Source organism: Phocoena phocoena, chromosome 2, assembly GCF_963924675.1.
Source record: "Phocoena phocoena chromosome 2, mPhoPho1.1, whole genome shotgun sequence".
NCBI lineage: Eukaryota > Metazoa > Chordata > Mammalia > Artiodactyla > Phocoenidae > Phocoena > Phocoena phocoena.
The window spans coordinates 36,984,684-37,003,704 of NC_089220.1; the positions used below are offsets into that span (position 1 = coordinate 36,984,684).

Below are 19,021 nucleotides of genomic sequence, written 5' to 3' on the forward strand. Positions count from 1 at the left end.
GAAAATATTAGACTTTCTATTGTTATCCCGTTCTTTTAAAATTTCTACATTGGGTATGCTTTAAAATTCACAAACTTTATTACTAAAATGGAACATCCACAGAACATGCCGACATCTTTATGTGCCAGGCCTACTGTGCTTTATATATAAGTTAGCAACTCATCTAATCCTTACAACGATGCTGTGAGATCAGTCTAATAACATCCCCATTTGACAGATGAGGTAACTGAGGCAATGAGATTAAATAATTTACCATAGTAACACGACCAGTCAATGGCAGAGGAAGGATTCCAACCTGGGCAGTCTGGCCGGAGCTACTGTTCTTAAGCACTTTTCTTGGGGTATCCTATATAAACCTGCACATGATAATGGGCACATATGGTGGGGTGGGTACAGGATGGTTTCCAGCGCTGTCAGGGAATATGATCAGGAGTCTAGACTCACAGCTCTAGGACACACTGGCAGGTAGAAGCCCATCCAACAAGTGTGGCATTTTGGGTGCCCACTTTGCCCCTTCATGATTTCCTTTCAATAAACATTTAACCACTCACTTTGTCTTGGGTCCTGTGCAGATCCTGAGGATTTGAAGATAACTTATTCCCAGAGGTCATGATCTAATTTAGACATTATAATATTATAGGAGGTGCTCAATAAACACCTTCTGAATGAACAAGTGACATTCACACATCCCGTCAAATTTGCCTTTTTCATAAAAGAGGTGGTCATGTTACATTTTAAAGGAAAGAAGCGACGATCAGAGCATCCCCGAGCCATCTCTCCACAAACAATCTGCTACCACACTATGAGCCACACATGCTCCTAGACGTTGGTTCCACATTGGACAAGTGAAGTACTTAAAAACAAGCACACGCATCGCACGCACACTTAGGGCAAAAAAAGAGGAAGGGTGGGAGGGAAAGAAAAGAAGCTACAAAACATTCATCCAGTCAGGACTTGACGTGCTTCTATGTCCCAGCCTCCGACTGAAGGTGAAATATCCCCAAATGCACAGTGGCATAAATAAATGTTGTTCCTCAGATAATCATGTTACGACTTACTCTGGGAACCATTGGATGTACTGCTGAGTCTACATCGATTGTGCAGACGCTAATCTAATTACCTAATCGACACCTTTCCCAGGTCAGGAAGTACACGTTATTTGCCAACCCAGGCAACTGACCTCCTAGTTAGGCCTTGTTATTAATATTGCTCTTGGAAAATTTTAAATCTCGAGTTAATATTGGGAACAAGGAAATCCATTCAGAAACCAGACTGTTGTTACAGGGAAGCAAGCACAATTCTGCATTACATCAACCACCCAGGCAGCTTAAGTAGCTCACCATCTCTGTACTGGCCCATGCCTCACCCAGGTGTGCTTGACTAATACTAATCACACATATATTTCAACAAATCCATATTTCTCCAGAAAAAATAAGCATGATTCCCTGAGCTGAATTCCAGTTCTGAGGACTGGAAAACCAAGATATTTAGGCGCAAAGAGGAAGTTTTTCACCTGTACGGACTATTGAAAGATCCGAATAAAACGAAAACATTTTTATATGATACCAAACAAAATAAGGAGTTTGACAAAGAGCATACAAATAAGAAGTTCTTTTGTGGGGCTTGCGGGTAGAAATGCAGAAAATAATCAAGGTAAATAAAGTTTTTCCTTTATCTTCATCTAGCGATGGATGGGAATTTAATACTTATGAACCCTCTTCCCTCTCCAAAACAAAAATCAAGCCAGGTTAATATCACTTCATGATTCAGGCCTAAGTCTTACAGTGTGTGAGGGAGGCTTTAAATATCAAATTCATGTATATGGAAGAGTTTATATTTCATTCCTATTCTCTCCATGCTAAAGGGTCTACAGTTAAATTATTAAGGCCCTGGACCAGCGTAGGTTAAAAAAATTCCCATGCCCATGTGGACAGCATAACTTAAAAAGGAAAACTGAGATGGTTGAGTATCTGCATTTGTATTGAAACAAACAGATACTCAGACCTGTGGGCAGCTGTCAGTTGCTAAAAAAACACTGTGCAAATTCTGCACAATTGCATCTTTGTAAATGACTAAACATCTTTGTAGTAGATAATCAATTACTCCACGATCTTGAAGCCCTGATTTGAGGGCACGGACATTACAATACATTTGAGCTAATCGCCTCTTTGAAGCATTTATGTCGCCAGAGGACTTCCATTTTCCACACAGCATAATCACTTCTCTCCCCTGCTTGTCAAAGGCTGGCTGCAGACACCACACACATGCTGACACTGGGAAAGAACCCATCCCCCGATGGCCGAGCACACACACTCCGCAGCCACCATCTCATCGGTAATTTCTATTGTAACCAACATGAGACCGCGAGAAAACGAGACACACAGGGACAGCAGCCGCTGCTCCCAGATGTAGGACTGATCACCAAAATGGCACTTACTGTTGATGAGAAACAAATCATTCCTTAGGTTGAGCGAAACCTCCAAGTTCCCGGCTGCACCTCCACCTCCCAGGGACGAGGCGGCCCCTCCCCCGCCCGGCGGCCTCTCCATTCACTGGTTCATCATCTTGCACAGGCCACCCTCCCGCAGCCTCCCGCGGGCACGGCTCGCTCGCCGCTACGGAGCAGTGAGGGTAGGCAGGGAAGAGACCTGCTTCTCCGCTAACTGCAATTTTTAATCTCAGTTTTCTTCCTTCCAATAAACAAATATCTCTAGCCCTTGCCTCTCTTACACACACACAGTCTTTGTTCTGACGCTACAGGATTGCAAGGCTGGGGGAAGAAAGTCCCAGTGTTATCTTGGCTATGGGTTATTTAGGAAGTGCTATAAACGCAGGGAAGAAACACTTAAGATTTGGGGCACAGAAACGAGGATTTCTGTTCTCATCAAATTAAATGTCTCTGTTTCAGGTTTAAAAGCAATGGTGAAATCTGAAGCCCCGAGTCCAACAGGAATGGCTTCCTCCTAAAGAAGAAATTTCCCCAGGAGGTTTTCTGCCCTGCCTTTTCAGTCCTGTGCATCCTGGCTTGGGAGGGGCAGAGAGTTTATTTATTCCATTTCTTTGCTTTTATGCAATAATAATAGTAATAATAAGAATTCTATCTTGTAGTACAAATGGAGTTCAACACTTTGCAGAGAAAGAAATTTTGCAGTTTTCCTTGCTAGTCCCTCCTAGGTTTTACCATAATTTGAGTACCTGAAAATTCCTCTACCTCCCTATCCGTGCTTCTCTACATGACCCTGAGGGGCTCTGCTGAGGGAAGCACCCTTGGTTTGTGTCCAAGCCCCTTTCAGGCTCAGTCTCAGCCTTATTTGGAGACTCAATAATTTCTCATGGGTCCCCAAAGCCCAACATTTAGCCATTATTACATCCCCACCTTGAAACACACTAAGCACATTCTAGACCAGTGAAATTAGGTATAAAGATTTGGAAATAGTTCTCCCCAAAGGCAGCCTCTAACTTGTGTCCACACACTTGGCTGTCCCTGGTGCTACTCCAAGGCTCAGTACGCTGGACCAGCCTGATGCTGGACACCAGGCTCCTGACTGCTCACTGATCCTGTGATGGCTGCTGTCTCCTTGGAAGCTCCCCGACCCTCAGGAAGGCATTTCTGCAGGGCCCGGGAGCAAGAGCCACCTGCTCCAGAGGTGGAACGATGGGACTTGTGATGGGAAGGAAAAAGGAAAGTGGGGAGGCCGACCTCACATCTGGCTCTCCCTGTGCGACAAATCTCTAAGTGCTTCTAGTCCCACTGGATCAGGCAACCTGCTAAGACCAGAGCAAGTCAACTTTATGACTAGCGGCATTGTTTGGTCTTCCACAGTAACCTTGAGAAAATACAGATAAAAGGAAAGCAATGAAAAACGTATCAGTTTAAAAAGGCACACATCTCTCTGCCCATTCTTCAAGGGATGGAAAAACAATCTTAACACACAGTTGCCATGGTAATAACTGCTGAGCTTAAATGACAACATTTTAATTGCTACTATTATAAAGCAGGTGGGCTTTTCACATTGGTAGATAAAATGTGAAAATTATGCTCAGTTAAAAAGTTTTTTCATGGACTTGATCTTTCTGATAGCAAGAGAGCTATCTAGTCTAAACAGGAAGGGACCATAAGGTAGTAGTACATCTGAGTGTGTCCCTCCTTCATAAGACTGGCTTAAGGATGCCAAGTCTATTAAATGATGCTACCACCAAAGAGAAATTAGGAGAAAGGTAACAACATTCATGACATTTTTTAAGAAGAAAAAAAAGAGTTCCCGTGTTCCTTTTTCCATAATGAACATTTAGTAAATACAGATAAAAAGAAAATTAAAATCACCAAAGATGCCAACACCAACAGATATGTCTTTCCACTCAGCTGTCTCATCTCTTTTAGGCACTGAAAGCTTTGACCGGATCATCCTCACAAGCTGCTAGAAAGAGTCTTTAAAAAGAGCCCCCCAACCCCACGTCTCTGAAGAGGCTCCACCAAGATGAACAACCAGACAGTCACTGAGGACACAGGGCCCCTGCTTCACCGGACAAGGTGAAGGCTTTGATTAATGAAATGGGGAGGGGGTTCTGGGAAACAAAAGGAGATGAATCTTTAAGGAGTTCAGCTCCTGGGATTTTGAAATCAAAGGTACGTATAAGTGAGGTTATGTGTCGAGCTGAGGCCTTCTTTGGCATCAGTCCTGTTGATGGCCGGGGACCCTCTTTTCAGAGCTTTAGCCTGTGCTGGCTGAAGCAGGTCAACTTTGCATCCTTTGGTCCATCACCCGACATCCTGTGCCTAAACTGTTCTTATTAATAGGTAACCTAGCTGCCTCCAAAACACGGATCACACATATCGGTCGTTCTGAAAAACGACTTCTGTACTTTAGTCATCTCTGCTGCATTCAGATTTTGCTGCATCACTTGTCAAAGATATTATCTAAGAAAACATGGGCGAGAGGAGGAGGCAACAGTTACGATTAAAAAAAAAGTTAACTCTCCCAAAAAAGAGGGGATATATGTATATGTACGGCTGATTCATTTTGCTGTCCAGGAGAAACGAATACAACATTGTAAAGCAACTATACTCCCAATAAAAATTAATTAAAAAATAAAGTTAATATAGGAAACGGCCTTTAAACAAAGTTAACTCTTCATTTAATCTGTCAATAAACATAGGATATAATTAACATTTGTCATCAAATCAGATTGGGTTCTATAATAATCACACCATTCACCAAAAAATATGTAGTGCTTCAAATGGCCTTTCTGTGGAAGAAATTAATAGCATGTTTTATAAGAGGTCAGATGTCACAAATGCAAGAAGCTGCCCAAGGGCCCATGAGGAATGCTAAAAGCTCCTGGGGCATTTCTGACAGAGAGCCAGTTCTCTGCATTTTAGTGCCCACATCAGGGCCTCGTGTGACCTTATGTGAGGAAATCAGCATTAAGACTGACGTAGGCACCCCAGTCCCCTTGATCATCTGGTTATTTCAGGAGATGGGTCCTTTAGATTCTTTAAGGATTTTTACAGAAGCTGAAAAACACTTTACAAGCAGAGGAAAAACAGTGGCTTGGGTCTAAGCACCCTCCCTCTCCTCCCCTATCACACAGCCATACTGCACAGCACCGGAGGCTGGCATGCGTGTGTATGGCCAGACCCATCGTTGTCCTGGTACTTTTTCATCCAGAATCTTGTCCATAGTTTACCAACAAGGAGACAGGCTTACAGAGGTTGCAAGACTTGGGTTACCGTAAGTGGCAAGTCCACTGTGTCACCTCATACTACTGCTTGCCCTAGCACTATTGGCAACACCTGGGCACTTGTTAGAAATGCACATTCTTGGCCCAACCCAGTCCTACGGAATCAGAAGCTCTGGAGATGGGGTCCAGCCATCCATGTTCTCAGGAGCCCTCCAGGGATTCTGATGAATGTTTAAGTTTGAGAACCATGGCTCTAGAGTAGACAGTAAAGTCTATATTGAGTACTAGGTTTTAGAAAAATTCTGATAAACCACATTTTCCAAAATAAGTAATTAATTAATTAATTTTTGGCTGCGTTGTGTCTTTCTTGCTGTGCGCGGGCTTTCTCTAGTTGCGGCGAGCAGGGGATACTCTTCGTTGTGGTGCACGGGCTTCTCATTGCAGTGGTTTCTCTTGTTGTGGAGCACGGGCTCTAGGTGCGTGGGCTTCACTGGTTGCAGCACATGGGCTCAGTAGTTGTGGCTCGCATGCTCTAGAGCACAGGCTCAGCAGTTGTGGCTTGCAGGGGTCTGTAGTTGTGGCTCGCGGGCTCTAGAGCGCAGGCTCAGTAGTTGTGGTGCACGGGCTTAGTTGCTCCGCGGCATGTGGGATCTTCCCGGACCAGGGCTCGAACCTGTGTCCCCTGCATTAGCAGGCGAATTCTTAGCCACTGCGCCACCAGGGAAGACCTAAACCACCTTTAAAAGTCTCAAAGGAGCCAAGTGCTCTGCTGATGCATGGAGCAGGGGGACAGAATGACCTTGGCTCCGTGCCACCATGTGCAGAATTGCTTCTGCCCTTGGCTCAGTTATTTACCCTCTCTGAGCTGCGGCATCCTTCTCTGTAAAATGGAGAATACTGACCTTGCAGGGTTGCTGCAAGGATGAAATGAAATAATATATATGAGCCTGGCCCTTAAAAAAATAAACACTGGGTTCTTCCCCATCCACCAAATAACGGAGCCTACTACCTGAAATGATCAGTAAATTTAATGTGCATTTAAGTAACCTTGTCCTCCATGTCTTATCAATTTTTTTGAAATTTACCTCTATTTTGCTGAGAATGAACCCAAAACAACAGGTCTTTTTTCAGTTTTTTTCCCCAGTGAATTAAACCTGATTTATTGAGGTCTTGAACTTCTGAACACCATCTCCAACTTTTTGTTTGTTTGTTTGTTTTTGCGGTACGCGGGCCTCTCGCTGTTGTGGCCTCTCCTGTTGCGGAGCACAGGCTCGGGATGCGCAGGCTCAGCGGCCATGGCTCACGGGCCCAGCCGCTCCGCGGCATGTGGGATCTTCCCGGACCGGGGCACAAACCCGTGTCCCCTGCATCAGCAGGCGGACTCTCAACCACTGCGCCACCAGGGAAGCCCCATCCCCAACTTAAGTTAAAGGCTTGTAGTTAAAATCGTGAAGTCATGAAGCTGGATACCTGCTTCATAACTTCAAGATTGGTCTCCCTCCCAATCTTCCCTCTTGTTAACAACAGGTGCTTGCCCTGCCACAGGAATGAAGCAGCAGAACACGGTGAGCAGGACAGGAAAGGTTAAATGGTGTCCAGAATAGTTTGGGCAAATGAGGCCATTAGTATACCCTGCAGGGCTGCAGGTTCTGATTAGCATGGCTAATTCTACTGCCTGTGCTCTCCTGCTTTTCTGATGGCCATGCAATGAGTGTCAGCAATCAGACAAGGAGTTGATTCTATGTGAGGCCAATTTACGGCAGGTTCAAGCTTGCTGCCTCAACCCACAGATTCACCTAAAGCGTAAAGTCAACTAAGAGTTTCCTAGACTATCAGTCATCTGTCTCACCCCGGCCTTTGCTTTAAAGTAAAACAAGTTATTCCTTCCCTAGTCCTTCAGTTTCGAAGGGATTAGGTTTTCAAAATGTTCTACTCATTTCAATGTAACAAGACACAAGGGTCTGGGTTAGCAGGGAGGTAACACAACTGTTTGAGTAGAAATCCTGGTTGCCTCGTGTGCTGACTGTGTAACCACGGGCAAGTTACTTAATTTCAGTGCCTCAGTTTCCTCATCTGTAAAATGGGATAATGGTATTTACCTTTCAGAATTATAGTGAAGATTAAGTGAAATCATACATAAAAAGCACATTGTTAAGAATACAGCTGGCAGCCAATATATTTGCTATTATTTCAACTCCTTATTTTGCCAATTGCTCTTTCCAAATAGACGACTGAAATTTCACCTGCTGTTTTTGTCTTTCCCACCAAGGAACTGGCTGAAGACAGGCAGTTAGAGAGGAGGGAGGAAAGCAAGCAGCCTATTGAACTCTGAAGTGATAGAACCAAAGCACGAATGAGTAAGAATGTAAGAATGAATCATCCCTCTAGTCCTCAGGAAGCAGAATCTAGATCCTACACCTGAATGACCTAAGAACAGGTATCGTGTCCTCATACTCTTTTTTTTTTTTTTTTTTTTTGTGGTACGCAGGCCTCTCACTGTTGTGGCCTCTCCCGTTGCGGAGCACAGGCTCCAGACGCGCAGGCTCAGCGGCCATGGCTCACGGGCCCAGCCGCTCCGCGGCAATGTGGGATCTTCCCAGACCGGGGCACGAACCCGTGTCCCCTGCATCGGCAGGCAGACTCTCAACCACTGCACCACCAGGGAAGCCCATGTCCTCATACTCTTGATTAGTGCCAGGTGCCCAAGAAGACTTTGGAGATAAAGACAATGACGACAAAGACATACCAGACACAATTTACCCAACAGAAATGATGACAATCTTACGTCCTGAAACATTCATTCATTTCAACAAATATCTGAAGCATTGTTCTAAGCACTGGAAATAAGATAGTCAAAGACATTGTTCTCATGGAAGAAAGACCTCTCATGATTAGATCCAAGCGGGGGAATCCTCTTCCACTCAAAAAACATGTTACTTAGTCTTAAAGTCTTCTTAGGGAGAGACAATGATAATAACCAATCAATAAATACTGGCTCCCACATGCTGGTCCCAGGCCAAACGCGAGACATGTGTCATTCATCCCCACAGCAGCCTCTGATGTAATCAGTGCTGTGAGACACATTTTGCAGATTTAGAAACTGAGGCTTAGAGAGGTTAAATCACTACAAGTTTCCATGGTAAGTGGAAGTCAGGGAAAGTCAGGACTGGCTCAAAATCTGTGCTCTTTAATCCTTGCTTGGGTTACCGTCATGGATTTCCATAGATTTTTTTTTTCCCCCCAACTGGCAGTAGACAGAAGTTGAACTCAGCCCAGCTTGTGCTGCCAGCCAAATCACCCTAATATTTATCTTCGACAGACCCTCCCTTCTAAAAAAGAACTGCGAAAGACTCAAACTTTATTTAGGAGGACAAGTCTTCAGTTGAGATTTAAGCTCTTCTAAGACTTAGCCTCAACCTACCTTTCTAAAAGCTTCACCTCCTGCACTTGAGCCAGTGGAGCTTCTTATCATTTCCCGCACAGTTTCTACTCTGCACTACCCTGTACCTCTTTGCTCACAGAATATGTTTCTCCCCCTTCTGCCACCAGTAGCGCTGGAATTCCAACCCCTTATTCAGGACCATCTGGGGACACTGCTCTTCTATCAGGTCCCTCCCAATCCCCACCCCGACTCCAGGAAGATGAGGTTTGAGCTCTCAGGTTTGAGCTCTCAGAGGTTTTACACCTGCCCACATGTCTGCTTCCATTAATGTAACTGACTCATCTTACTTCCTGGTCTGTAATTCTCATAGCACTTAGCCTGGTGCATCTGCTGATTGAACTAGGTTCATTTATGGTTTACAGTAAACAATGAGGCAAAGGAAATGCCAAATTATTAAGAGTATTTTATTTTCAGTACTCCCTGATTCTTCGTTTACCTTGTAGGATTCGCCTGTATAGTCCACGTTATATATGTGTTCAAAATTTCCAAGCACTCTGTTATGTAAAAGACTCGCTCGGCCAGTGGAAACAAAGCCGCATGAACGGCCCCAAAGCCGAGTGACTGCTCTCTGTGTGCCAGGTTACAACTGAAAAATACTTTGGTCAGGGTCTGTCTTTGGACAGAGAATTTGAAGATGGAAAACATTTAAAAGTTTGAGTGGCACTGTCATCGTTATTTTTTGAGGGGAGATAAAATGATCAGCCTTGTTTCTGACAAGCACTGGATAGCCTTGATTTATAGTCACAGCTGTGCCTCCTTAGTCCACACCTTAGGACCAGAGGCCCACTGGGGACCTGGCACACCCGGCAAACCTGCAGAGAAGCCCTGCCTGGGCTGAGTGTGCCCAGCCCCTGTGGTGGTGGTGATGGGGGCATGGGGGGCAGTCGGGGACCTCCAGAAGCAGCACCTAGAAATCAGCCCTATGCCCTGACCTACCTGCGCTTGTCACACACAAGCAGGAGCAGGCAGGCATGATTTCATCTGGGGGACATGCAAGTCTTAAGGCAGTGTGAGAATTGCTAAATAATACCTCCTCAAGGAACAACTCTCATTTAAACCTAGTCTAAGTCATGTGAACTTTTAAGCTAAAGAAAAAAAATTAAAGTGAGGTATACTAAAATATAATCTTCCTATAATGTTGAAATAAGAATTTCCATTTTTACCAAGCTTTGCCTTTATCTGTAAGTTTATAAAATTTCTGGGTTACCTTAGAGGAAGATGGGGCTCAGTTTCTAGATCTGTGAAGTAACCACTGTACCTTAGGGAGTAGGAATCCATTTTTAGGCCACTTCTTACCTTGATCCAATGACATCAAAAAGATGTTGCCAACGGTCATTAATTTTGTTGAGCTTGTCATCGATCTCAGCTGCTCTTGTCTTGTTGCTGGCCTTGATCAACCGGTCGCCCATTTGTTTTAACTGTAACTTGTTTTCACTAAACAGATTTATTTCTTCCATGCAGTCCTGGCATAGGGCACCAAAACACAAAGCCGGAATCACTATCGAAAATTCACTTCTTTGCCAGCTACAAACACACAGTTGTGCCTCTTGAAATTTCTTAAAAAATAAAAACACTTCTCACACCTGTTAATGCAACTCTTCGGAGAGCAGCTAAAAAGTCAAACAATGCCCGTTCAGCGCATGTGTGATATATAAGGCGGTAGTTACTTTTTTAATTCAAGAGTCCTGGTTTCCCTCACAGAGTTCTCCTAACCTAAGCTACTTGGGAGCGGAGGACTACTGAGCCTAACTAAATTAGTCTAATATATCAGCAAGAGTTTTCCTGAGGGCTAACTGAGCGGCATTTGGGGTGACCGGGCCAGAAGGCTCTTTCTCCCTTTCCCTGTGGGAATCAGTGACCTTTTCACAATTATGAGCCCCACTGCTGTTGGTCTTTCTCCTTTGGCCAGGGGAGTTCCTTAACAACACAACTAGAGAAACCGTAACTCACCTGGGATGTGAAGGGGACACGAGCCCCTTGTCTGGCCAGACTTCCTAACCAAGAGAAAGCAACCCCCCTCGGTACACAGCACCATGCCCACCTTTCCCATCTCATTGGAAACGGGCCTACGACATCATACAGCTCTGAGCCTAGGAGTGAGGAAGGCAGAGGATACCGTGGTGGTCATAACCGTCCCCATCTGGGGACTCCTGCTTACCTTCTGAAGCTTTTCAATCATTTCTTCAATACTAATATCTGCTGTCTGGAGAACTTTGTTTTCCATCTGCACCAGCCATGCACACAACTCTTTATTTTTTTCACTGAACACAATCCATGAATTGAGTCTGTCTTCTATCTCCTGTTTGCGTATAGCCACCTGGAAATGAAAATGCATTTGGCAGCTGGGTATAGGCAGGAAGGAAGGAAGGAGTTTCTCTTCCCTTCTCCCCATCAAAAGGACTATGAATTTCATTCATTTTAATCAGAGGTCCTATAGACTTAAATTATTATGTTTTTGCCTTTTAAAGACCTAGGGTTTAGTTTCAACAGAAGTTCCTTACACCTTTGATAAATGCCATAAAAAGCAACAACAATGACAGTAACAACAGAAGACTACCTGAAGTGTAACTGACCAAAAGGTTTCAGTATTATCCAATATATACCTATCATTACTGAGGTATATTAAAAGTTAGAAACATGAAGGTTAGATGAGTGCGTTTTAAGCACCACCCAAATTTCTTCTGTTCCTTATTCTTTCAGTATACATTTATTTACTACTTGCTACATGCTAACTTATAACTTTATGACCCCAATCCTTTCTTTTTAAAAAATGATCAAGTCCTGATTCTTACTTAAGGCCAACGTCCTGCCTATTTAATTTAAAAACTACCATCTTGATCACAAATCTAACATTTGTAATGCAAATGGATCATGAAAATTAAAGTCATTTAAATGTCTTACTGGTAATTTCAAAAACAAAATAAAATAAAAAAATACGCATCGCTCATTTAATCCACCTTCCCAATATGCACTATGGCTTTGGAGGGAAACCATGGAAATGGAATCAAATACTGGTCTGCAGTGAGCAGGCTGATTCCCCAAACACCCAAAGCTCTGTTACGCATAAGCTAACGTCAGCAAAGGCACTTCCTCCTTACAGGGTTCAACTTTATTACTTAAATAAATATAAATTTAAAGAACGCAAATCAGCCTCTCCAAATGTACAAAGGTATTCCCAGGTCTTAGAAATCTTTAGAACTTTAGAGATAAAAGGGGTAGCTAAGAGTTCTTTCGGTTAACTTTTAACATCCCACTTTATAAATGGGGAAACCAAGGTTGAACTCCTGGAGATTTTTTTTTTGCTATGTACAAAAAACAAAACAAAAACAACCCTCTGCTCTTTTCAGAGTGAGGCAAAAAAATATCTAATGCTTGTACATCCACCCACCAAGCGTGTTAAGAAGGCTCAAACAACTATTCCTAAAACACCAAGTTTTGTGTTTCTGTTTTTCAGAGCATCTATTTACCTCAGCTTTTTAAAAGCCTGGCGTTTTGCACAGCATCATTCTGATTTGCTTCATAATGGTAACAATTGGGAACATCTGGGCTCCAGTCTGCTTTTTCCTTAACTTTTAGAATACCTTTCACATATTCTAAATATTTTCTTTTATATAAAATTTGAATAAAAATTCTAAAAGGACATTTAAAATTATGGGTATATGGTGAATATTAAATACTAAAACAAAGAAGGAAAACATTTTTATTTTATTAAAATGCATTCAAAACTGTGAATTTCAACTTTTAAGTACATCTCTTCTTAATTCACAAAAATGAGATTGAGGACTTTACTTTTCTTAGAATTAAATTGTTCTTAAAACCAAGATCTATTTGAACCCTTTAATTCCATCTTGATCCTGTCACCTTAACCACAATCCAGTTCTTAATAAGTAGAAGTGATCTGCTGAGATACTAAGTGTAGCAGCTGATCATTTCTTCCAGAGTTTTCAAAGCCAGCTACTTGAAATAAACACTGGATTGCATGCGAATGCAGAGTTCTCAGATATAATGACCCCAAGCCTGGCACTAAGTACATCTCCCACTGTTTGTTGAGCCCAGAACAGATACTGCAGAGATACTGCGTTTAAGGCCAGCCGAGAACTCTTTGCTGAAGTCCTGATTCTAAGACAATGACCGGTACTTGTCATCCATACAAGACAGAGGGCAGAGTGCACGCAGCTGCTCAGGACGGCATTCCTCCCCTCCCCCACCACTTAAGGTGATTTTTAAAAAAGCTCATTAAAAGTGTGCAAAGTTCCAGCATTGAGCGCTGGAGAAACAAAGGGTCAAATCTGTTAAACAATATTGCCTCCTTCTAAAGGAGCAGCGGCCGGCCTGGGCTCCAACTGAAAAGGGCCTCCCAGTTCAATGAAATTAAGCTTCTTTCTACTTTGTCTGGCCTTCGGAGACATTTCAATAAACTTAAGAACAGCCGTGCCCTGCAGTTAACTAACTTACTCTTAAGCAGAGGTCCTCCCATTGTCTGTGCAAATGCTCTATTTGCTCTTTCAAAACCACCACGTCCTCCACGAGAATGTGCTGGGTTAGGTCGGTCTTCATAGTGTGAAGTTCTTTCAAGTTCTGAGTCCAGTTAGCCAAAGACTTCTCTAGTTCCTGCATTTAAACACAAGAAAGAAAGGGAAAGAAAGGAAAAAAACCTCTTCAACTCAAGCTGCTGTTGTTTCCAAACCTGTAGGCTAATACTTTGATTGGACTCTGGGGGAGGGGAGGCCAGGAAAGGGGGCGGGACCTTCTGAATGAGAAACAGCCCAGGGCCAGCGTCTGCAGTTGTGGTTGGCCAATTCCTCACCACCCATTTTCTCAAAAGAAAGCTCTTTTCTACCTTTATTTTCACTTCCTCAGGTATTTCAGACTTTTATATACTTAGTTCTATGTTAAACTCAAGTAGGTCTTTACCTTTATTTTGAGGAAAGTATTTTTGGAGTCTAGCAACAATCCCTCTCTCACATACACACTCAACTTTTAATCCTGAAACTGTGTTACAGAACGTTGTATAAAATGTGATTTCCCGTTTTTTAAAACACCTTAATAAATGCATTGTTGCTATGTGGCAATCATATAACAGCTTCTGTTCAAAGGGAATTCTTTTGGTTAACTCTCAAAAAGAATGAATGTAAGTGAAGAAAAAAAATGTTCCCTAATAAATTACCAGAGATGGGTTAGCAGAAAATTTCCTCTGGCCCTGGAAACACTTATTTTTTTAAAAAATTAAGTATTGGTCAAATTAAAACGTTTTTGAATCCCAGGACTTAATGAAGATAATCACTTTCACAAGAGAGAAGGTAAAATGAAACAGCCCAAACACTCAAGAGATCTCCAGATTTTTATTGTGCTTCCAATTCTTTCCATTTTGGCACATTTTAAGGGTCTCCATTCATACCTGTCTATTGAAATCTGAAAGAAGAGAGTATTTCATTTACATCTGAAATCAGTCTGATTTCTGATGAATCAGTTAACTCCGACTGCTTTTCAGAGTTCTAAACGCTACATTGGCATGATTTCCTAACTTGCCAACAAGGATTTACATTTAATAAGATGTAAATTCGGAGGATTCTTTTTTTTTTTTATTATTTATTTTATTTATTTATTTTTGGCTGCATTGCATTCCCGTTGCTGCGCGCGGGCTTTCTCCAGCTGCGGCTCGTGGGCTGTAGGCACACAGGCTTCAGTAGTTGTGGCGCACGGGCTTCGCTGCTCCGCGGCATGTGGGATCTTCCCGGACCAGGGCTTGAACCCGTGTCCCCTGCATTGGCAGGCGGATTCCCAACCACTGCGCCACCAGGGAAGCCCCGGAGGATTCTTTTTAAAGGTTGCAATGGAGATTCAGAAATAGCACCTTTATCAGAGGAGAAACCATCACTTTAAAGTTTTGTTTCCTACTTTTAGCTTCATGATTGTAGTAAAGAGGACGAGAGCAGATTCTGCAGTGGAACCCTTTTACCAGCTTCGTAACATAAAGGGGGGCAAGTCACACGCAGAGGCTGACCACTCACTGACTCTACAGAACAGAAGGCCGCTGAACTTCGTACAATGTTTCCTGCTCAGAAGTGTGGGCTCAGATGCCTGCACAGAGGGAGGCGTCTGTAAGTTATCCACCACTGGGTTTAAATCCATTTTGGTTTGGATACTCGGTTTCCTCCCACAGTTGAAAGGATAACTGACAGATGTAGAACTTTTGAATATGGACGTTTTATGATTCTTAATAAATACTGCCAAATTGTGTCCTCAAAGGAATGACTATATTTTTCCACATCCAGTTTGGTGTCGAGTTTTATGTATTTGGGGGGCAAGTTTAATATGTGTAATGACTCCTAGTTATTGTTTAAATTTGTTGTTCTTTACTTACTAGCCTGAAATGCTACCCAGTCCTTCACGCTGATGCTTCCCCAGGTATATTTAGTTAATTCCTACCGACACTTTCAGATCTCAGACCAGGTAATTCCTCAGAGGGGTCTTCTCTGAGTCATCGGATGAGACTGGGACCCTTGTTTTGTGCTCTCACAGCCCCCTGTCCTTTTCCCCTCTAACACTCACCATTCTTATTCACACACATATATATGTACACATACAGTGGGACTCTGGTTAACGTCTGTCTCTCCAGTAGCCTAGACTATCGGCTCCACACTGGCTGGGGCCATGACAACATTGCTCACCAATGCACTGCCCACCAATGCATTGCCCACCAAGAGGTCTGGTGTATAGTAAGTCCTCAAATATTAAAATGTATGATTGAAAGGAAAGAATTTGGCAGTATGTATCAAGCGCTTTAATATGTTCATAAATATTAAGCGAAAAAGCAAGGAATGAAACAATATATAGACTGAGGTCTACTGTGGAAGTCTATTAAGGCTGACGTTCACTTATTTCTATAAACATTTCAAAAACTGTGCTTCTGTTTTTAAATTAAAATACTCCAGATTTGCTACCAAACTAATTGCAAAAGAGAACATGTCAGTCAGATAAGTTTGCCTTTCTTAATTTAACTAGATAAATTTTCTACATTGCAAAAGTACCTGTAAAATTCCAATTGTCCATATGACACGTGATTTAAAACTTGATTACATAAAGTGGTGTGTTGCACAGGCTTTGGCTGGACTCCAACACAGCACAACAGCATTTAAGTCTTTGCCTGTGGACTCAATTACTATTGGGATTGTCAAGTCCCATTTCCCTACACTACCATTTGGGTAAAAAGAGGATCAAAAAATGAATGTGTATATATATAAATATTGGTCTGCATATGCATAGAATATCTTTGGAAGAATACACAACAAATTGGTAACACGGCTTCTGTGGAGAGAAACTGATGGGAGAAAAATTTTTCGTGTGTACCTTTTGAATTTTGAACCATGTGACCATATTACTTGTTCAAAAATTATTTTATGAAGAGGTATAAACCTCCTGTTATAAAATAAATAAGCCATGGGGATGTAACATACAGCATAAGGAATATGGTCAGTAATATTGTAATAACTTTCTATGGGGACAGACGGTTACTAGACTTATCGTGGTGATCATTTCATAATGTATGCAAATCACTATGTAGTACACCTGAAACTAGCATAATAGTGTATACCAACTATATTTCAGTAAACAATTATTGAAGAAAATAAAACTGTTCTAAGGACTCAATCATTTGACAAGTTTTATGAACACAGATGCCCACTATAGCGATAGCAATTTTCATAGTACTGAAAGTTAGTATATAAAACATATAAAGAAATCATATACGCATTTCTTTATAAACATATAAAGAAATCATATATGTGCAGACACATATAAACATGCAAAGCAGTTTTTCCATACATCAACTTGGCTGTGATGGGAATGTAATTTCCTAAGGAGGAAAGTAAAGGTCAGACTGGTCGAATGGTTAGGTATCTCCCCAAGTGACTCAGGGATGATAAACACTGTTCTAGACAGGCTTCAGGTTACTTGGGATCTTTCTGGAATATGGTCACAGGTTGAATGAACTCAATGCTCTTGGTCTCTCTCCCCCGTTCTTTCCACTGAGAAATAGAAAGCTGAGGCTATGGAAGTTGAAAAGATCCCAGTGGAAACCGAGATGTGTCCTACTTGGGAAAAATTATGCCTCCTCATGGGTTTATGGTTCACATTCTGCACAGGTTTCTGGACTTGATGAAAGGAAACTCTATGTGTCAACTCAGAGAGGGACTCCAAATCCTCTCATCTGTTACTGAAGTCTAGATCTAAAGTAGAGATGATAAAAACTTTGAAAATCAGGGACAGACAGGAACCTCCTTAATCTAATAAAGGCATCTACTAACACATCACCACCAAAAATCACACTTCATGGTGAAACGATAGAATCATTCTCTTTAAAATCAGGACTGACACATAGGGGCCAGCTATCAACGCTTCTAACAACACTGCTCTGGAGGTACTGACCAGTGTAGACAGAACAGAACAAAAGTATAAGAATTAAAAGGAAGAGACAAAAAAAGTCATTATTCATCAATGGTGATTGTGTTCACAGACCCCCAAAAGAATAGATAGACAATTTATCGAAATTAACAAGAGTTTAGCAAGATGGCTGAATATAGTATCAATGCACAAAAATTAGTTACATTTCTAGACATCAGTAATAAACAGAAAGTATAATTAGAAAAAGGCAGTATTTTCAATAGCTTCAAAAGTAACACCAAGAAATAAATCTAACAAAAGATGTACAATACTACATAAAATTATAAAGCACTAAACATGAATAAAAGGAGAAATATGCCATATTCGGAAACAGGAGTACTCAATGTCAAAAAGATGTTAATTTCCTCCAAATTATTCTATAAATTCAACGCAATTCCATTAAAACTCTTATCAGGATTTCTTATAGTTTGACAAACTGCTTCTAAAGCTGTGGGAGATCAAAGAACCAAGGATATCCACACTCGAGTGGGAGAATGAGGGATGGGTACCTGACACCTGAAATGAAGATCTGTTCTAATAAAACACAGTATGCAGGATAATTTGGTATAAAAGCTGAGATAAGCAGACCAATGGAATAGAGCAGAGAACCAAGAATCAAACCATGCATAATCGGAAACCTGATATTGGACCCTGGACTAATCAGTAAACAGGCACCTGGATAATGGTCATCCGTGTGAATAAAACAAAAATCGGCTCTTCAAAACATAGGCAAAAATCAGTTCTTCACTGAATAAAGGTGTAAACGTAAAAAGCAAAATTTAAAAAATTTCAGAAGGAAACGTAGGAGTATATCTTTATGACTTACGTATAGAGTAATGGTGCTGCTTATAGAAAGTTTAAAAACAAAAGTAGTACTTCTACATTCCACTGAGATCTACATACACATGTAGTAAAATGATAAAGCAATGCATAAGAATGATAGGACACCAGATTCAGGGATGTGGATACTTCTGGGGAGGGGAAGTACATTAGAGATCATACAGGGCATTTGAACTGTATTTGTAATGATTTATTTTTCTGCTGGCTGATGGTTTCATGGTAGTTGTCATATTACTTGCTGTTAGAATTTTTTTGCACAGTAGAAATTTTTACAATGAAGAAAAAAGGTTCAGGAGGGAGGACACTAATTTCCAGCACAGCTTGAAGTATGAGACTACTCAATTCTTCCTAATTTTTTTCAATTTGACCCCTGAAGTCACTGAAGGAAGAAAAAAAAATTTTTTTTAAACCATATTCCATTAGGCTATTGATGTCTTTCCAACATCAAACCTGCAGAAAGGGAAGAGATGTAGGGAGTTCCTGACCTCAGAATTTAACTGGTCCACATTCCTATCAGTAAGTTTGCCTTGTCTTCTGCAAAGTCCTAACATACCCAGGAATTTTTGCTAGTGTGGTATCCATTAGGCAGAATATAGTTTGGAAGGTATTACAAAA

The 19,021-nt window shown here is 41.8% G+C and overlaps 2 protein-coding genes across 3 annotated transcripts in view; one reads left to right on the forward strand and one right to left on the reverse strand.

Moving 5' to 3' along the window:
* Positions 1-19,021, forward strand: part of ESR2 (estrogen receptor 2) — a 188,442-nt gene that overhangs the window by 94,244 nt on the left and 75,177 nt on the right. The window lies entirely within an intron of this gene.
* Positions 1-19,021, reverse strand: part of SYNE2 (spectrin repeat containing nuclear envelope protein 2) — a 281,501-nt gene that overhangs the window by 31,229 nt on the left and 231,251 nt on the right. For both annotated transcript variants that reach the window (XM_065871886.1, XM_065871885.1), the window contains exons 96-98: positions 13,580-13,735; positions 11,283-11,441; positions 10,421-10,587 (exon numbers count right to left, since the gene is read on the reverse strand). In XM_065871886.1, coding sequence (XP_065727958.1) covers positions 10,421-10,587; positions 11,283-11,441; positions 13,580-13,735 — 482 coding nt within the window. The remainder of the gene's footprint in view (positions 1-10,420; positions 10,588-11,282; positions 11,442-13,579; positions 13,736-19,021) is intronic.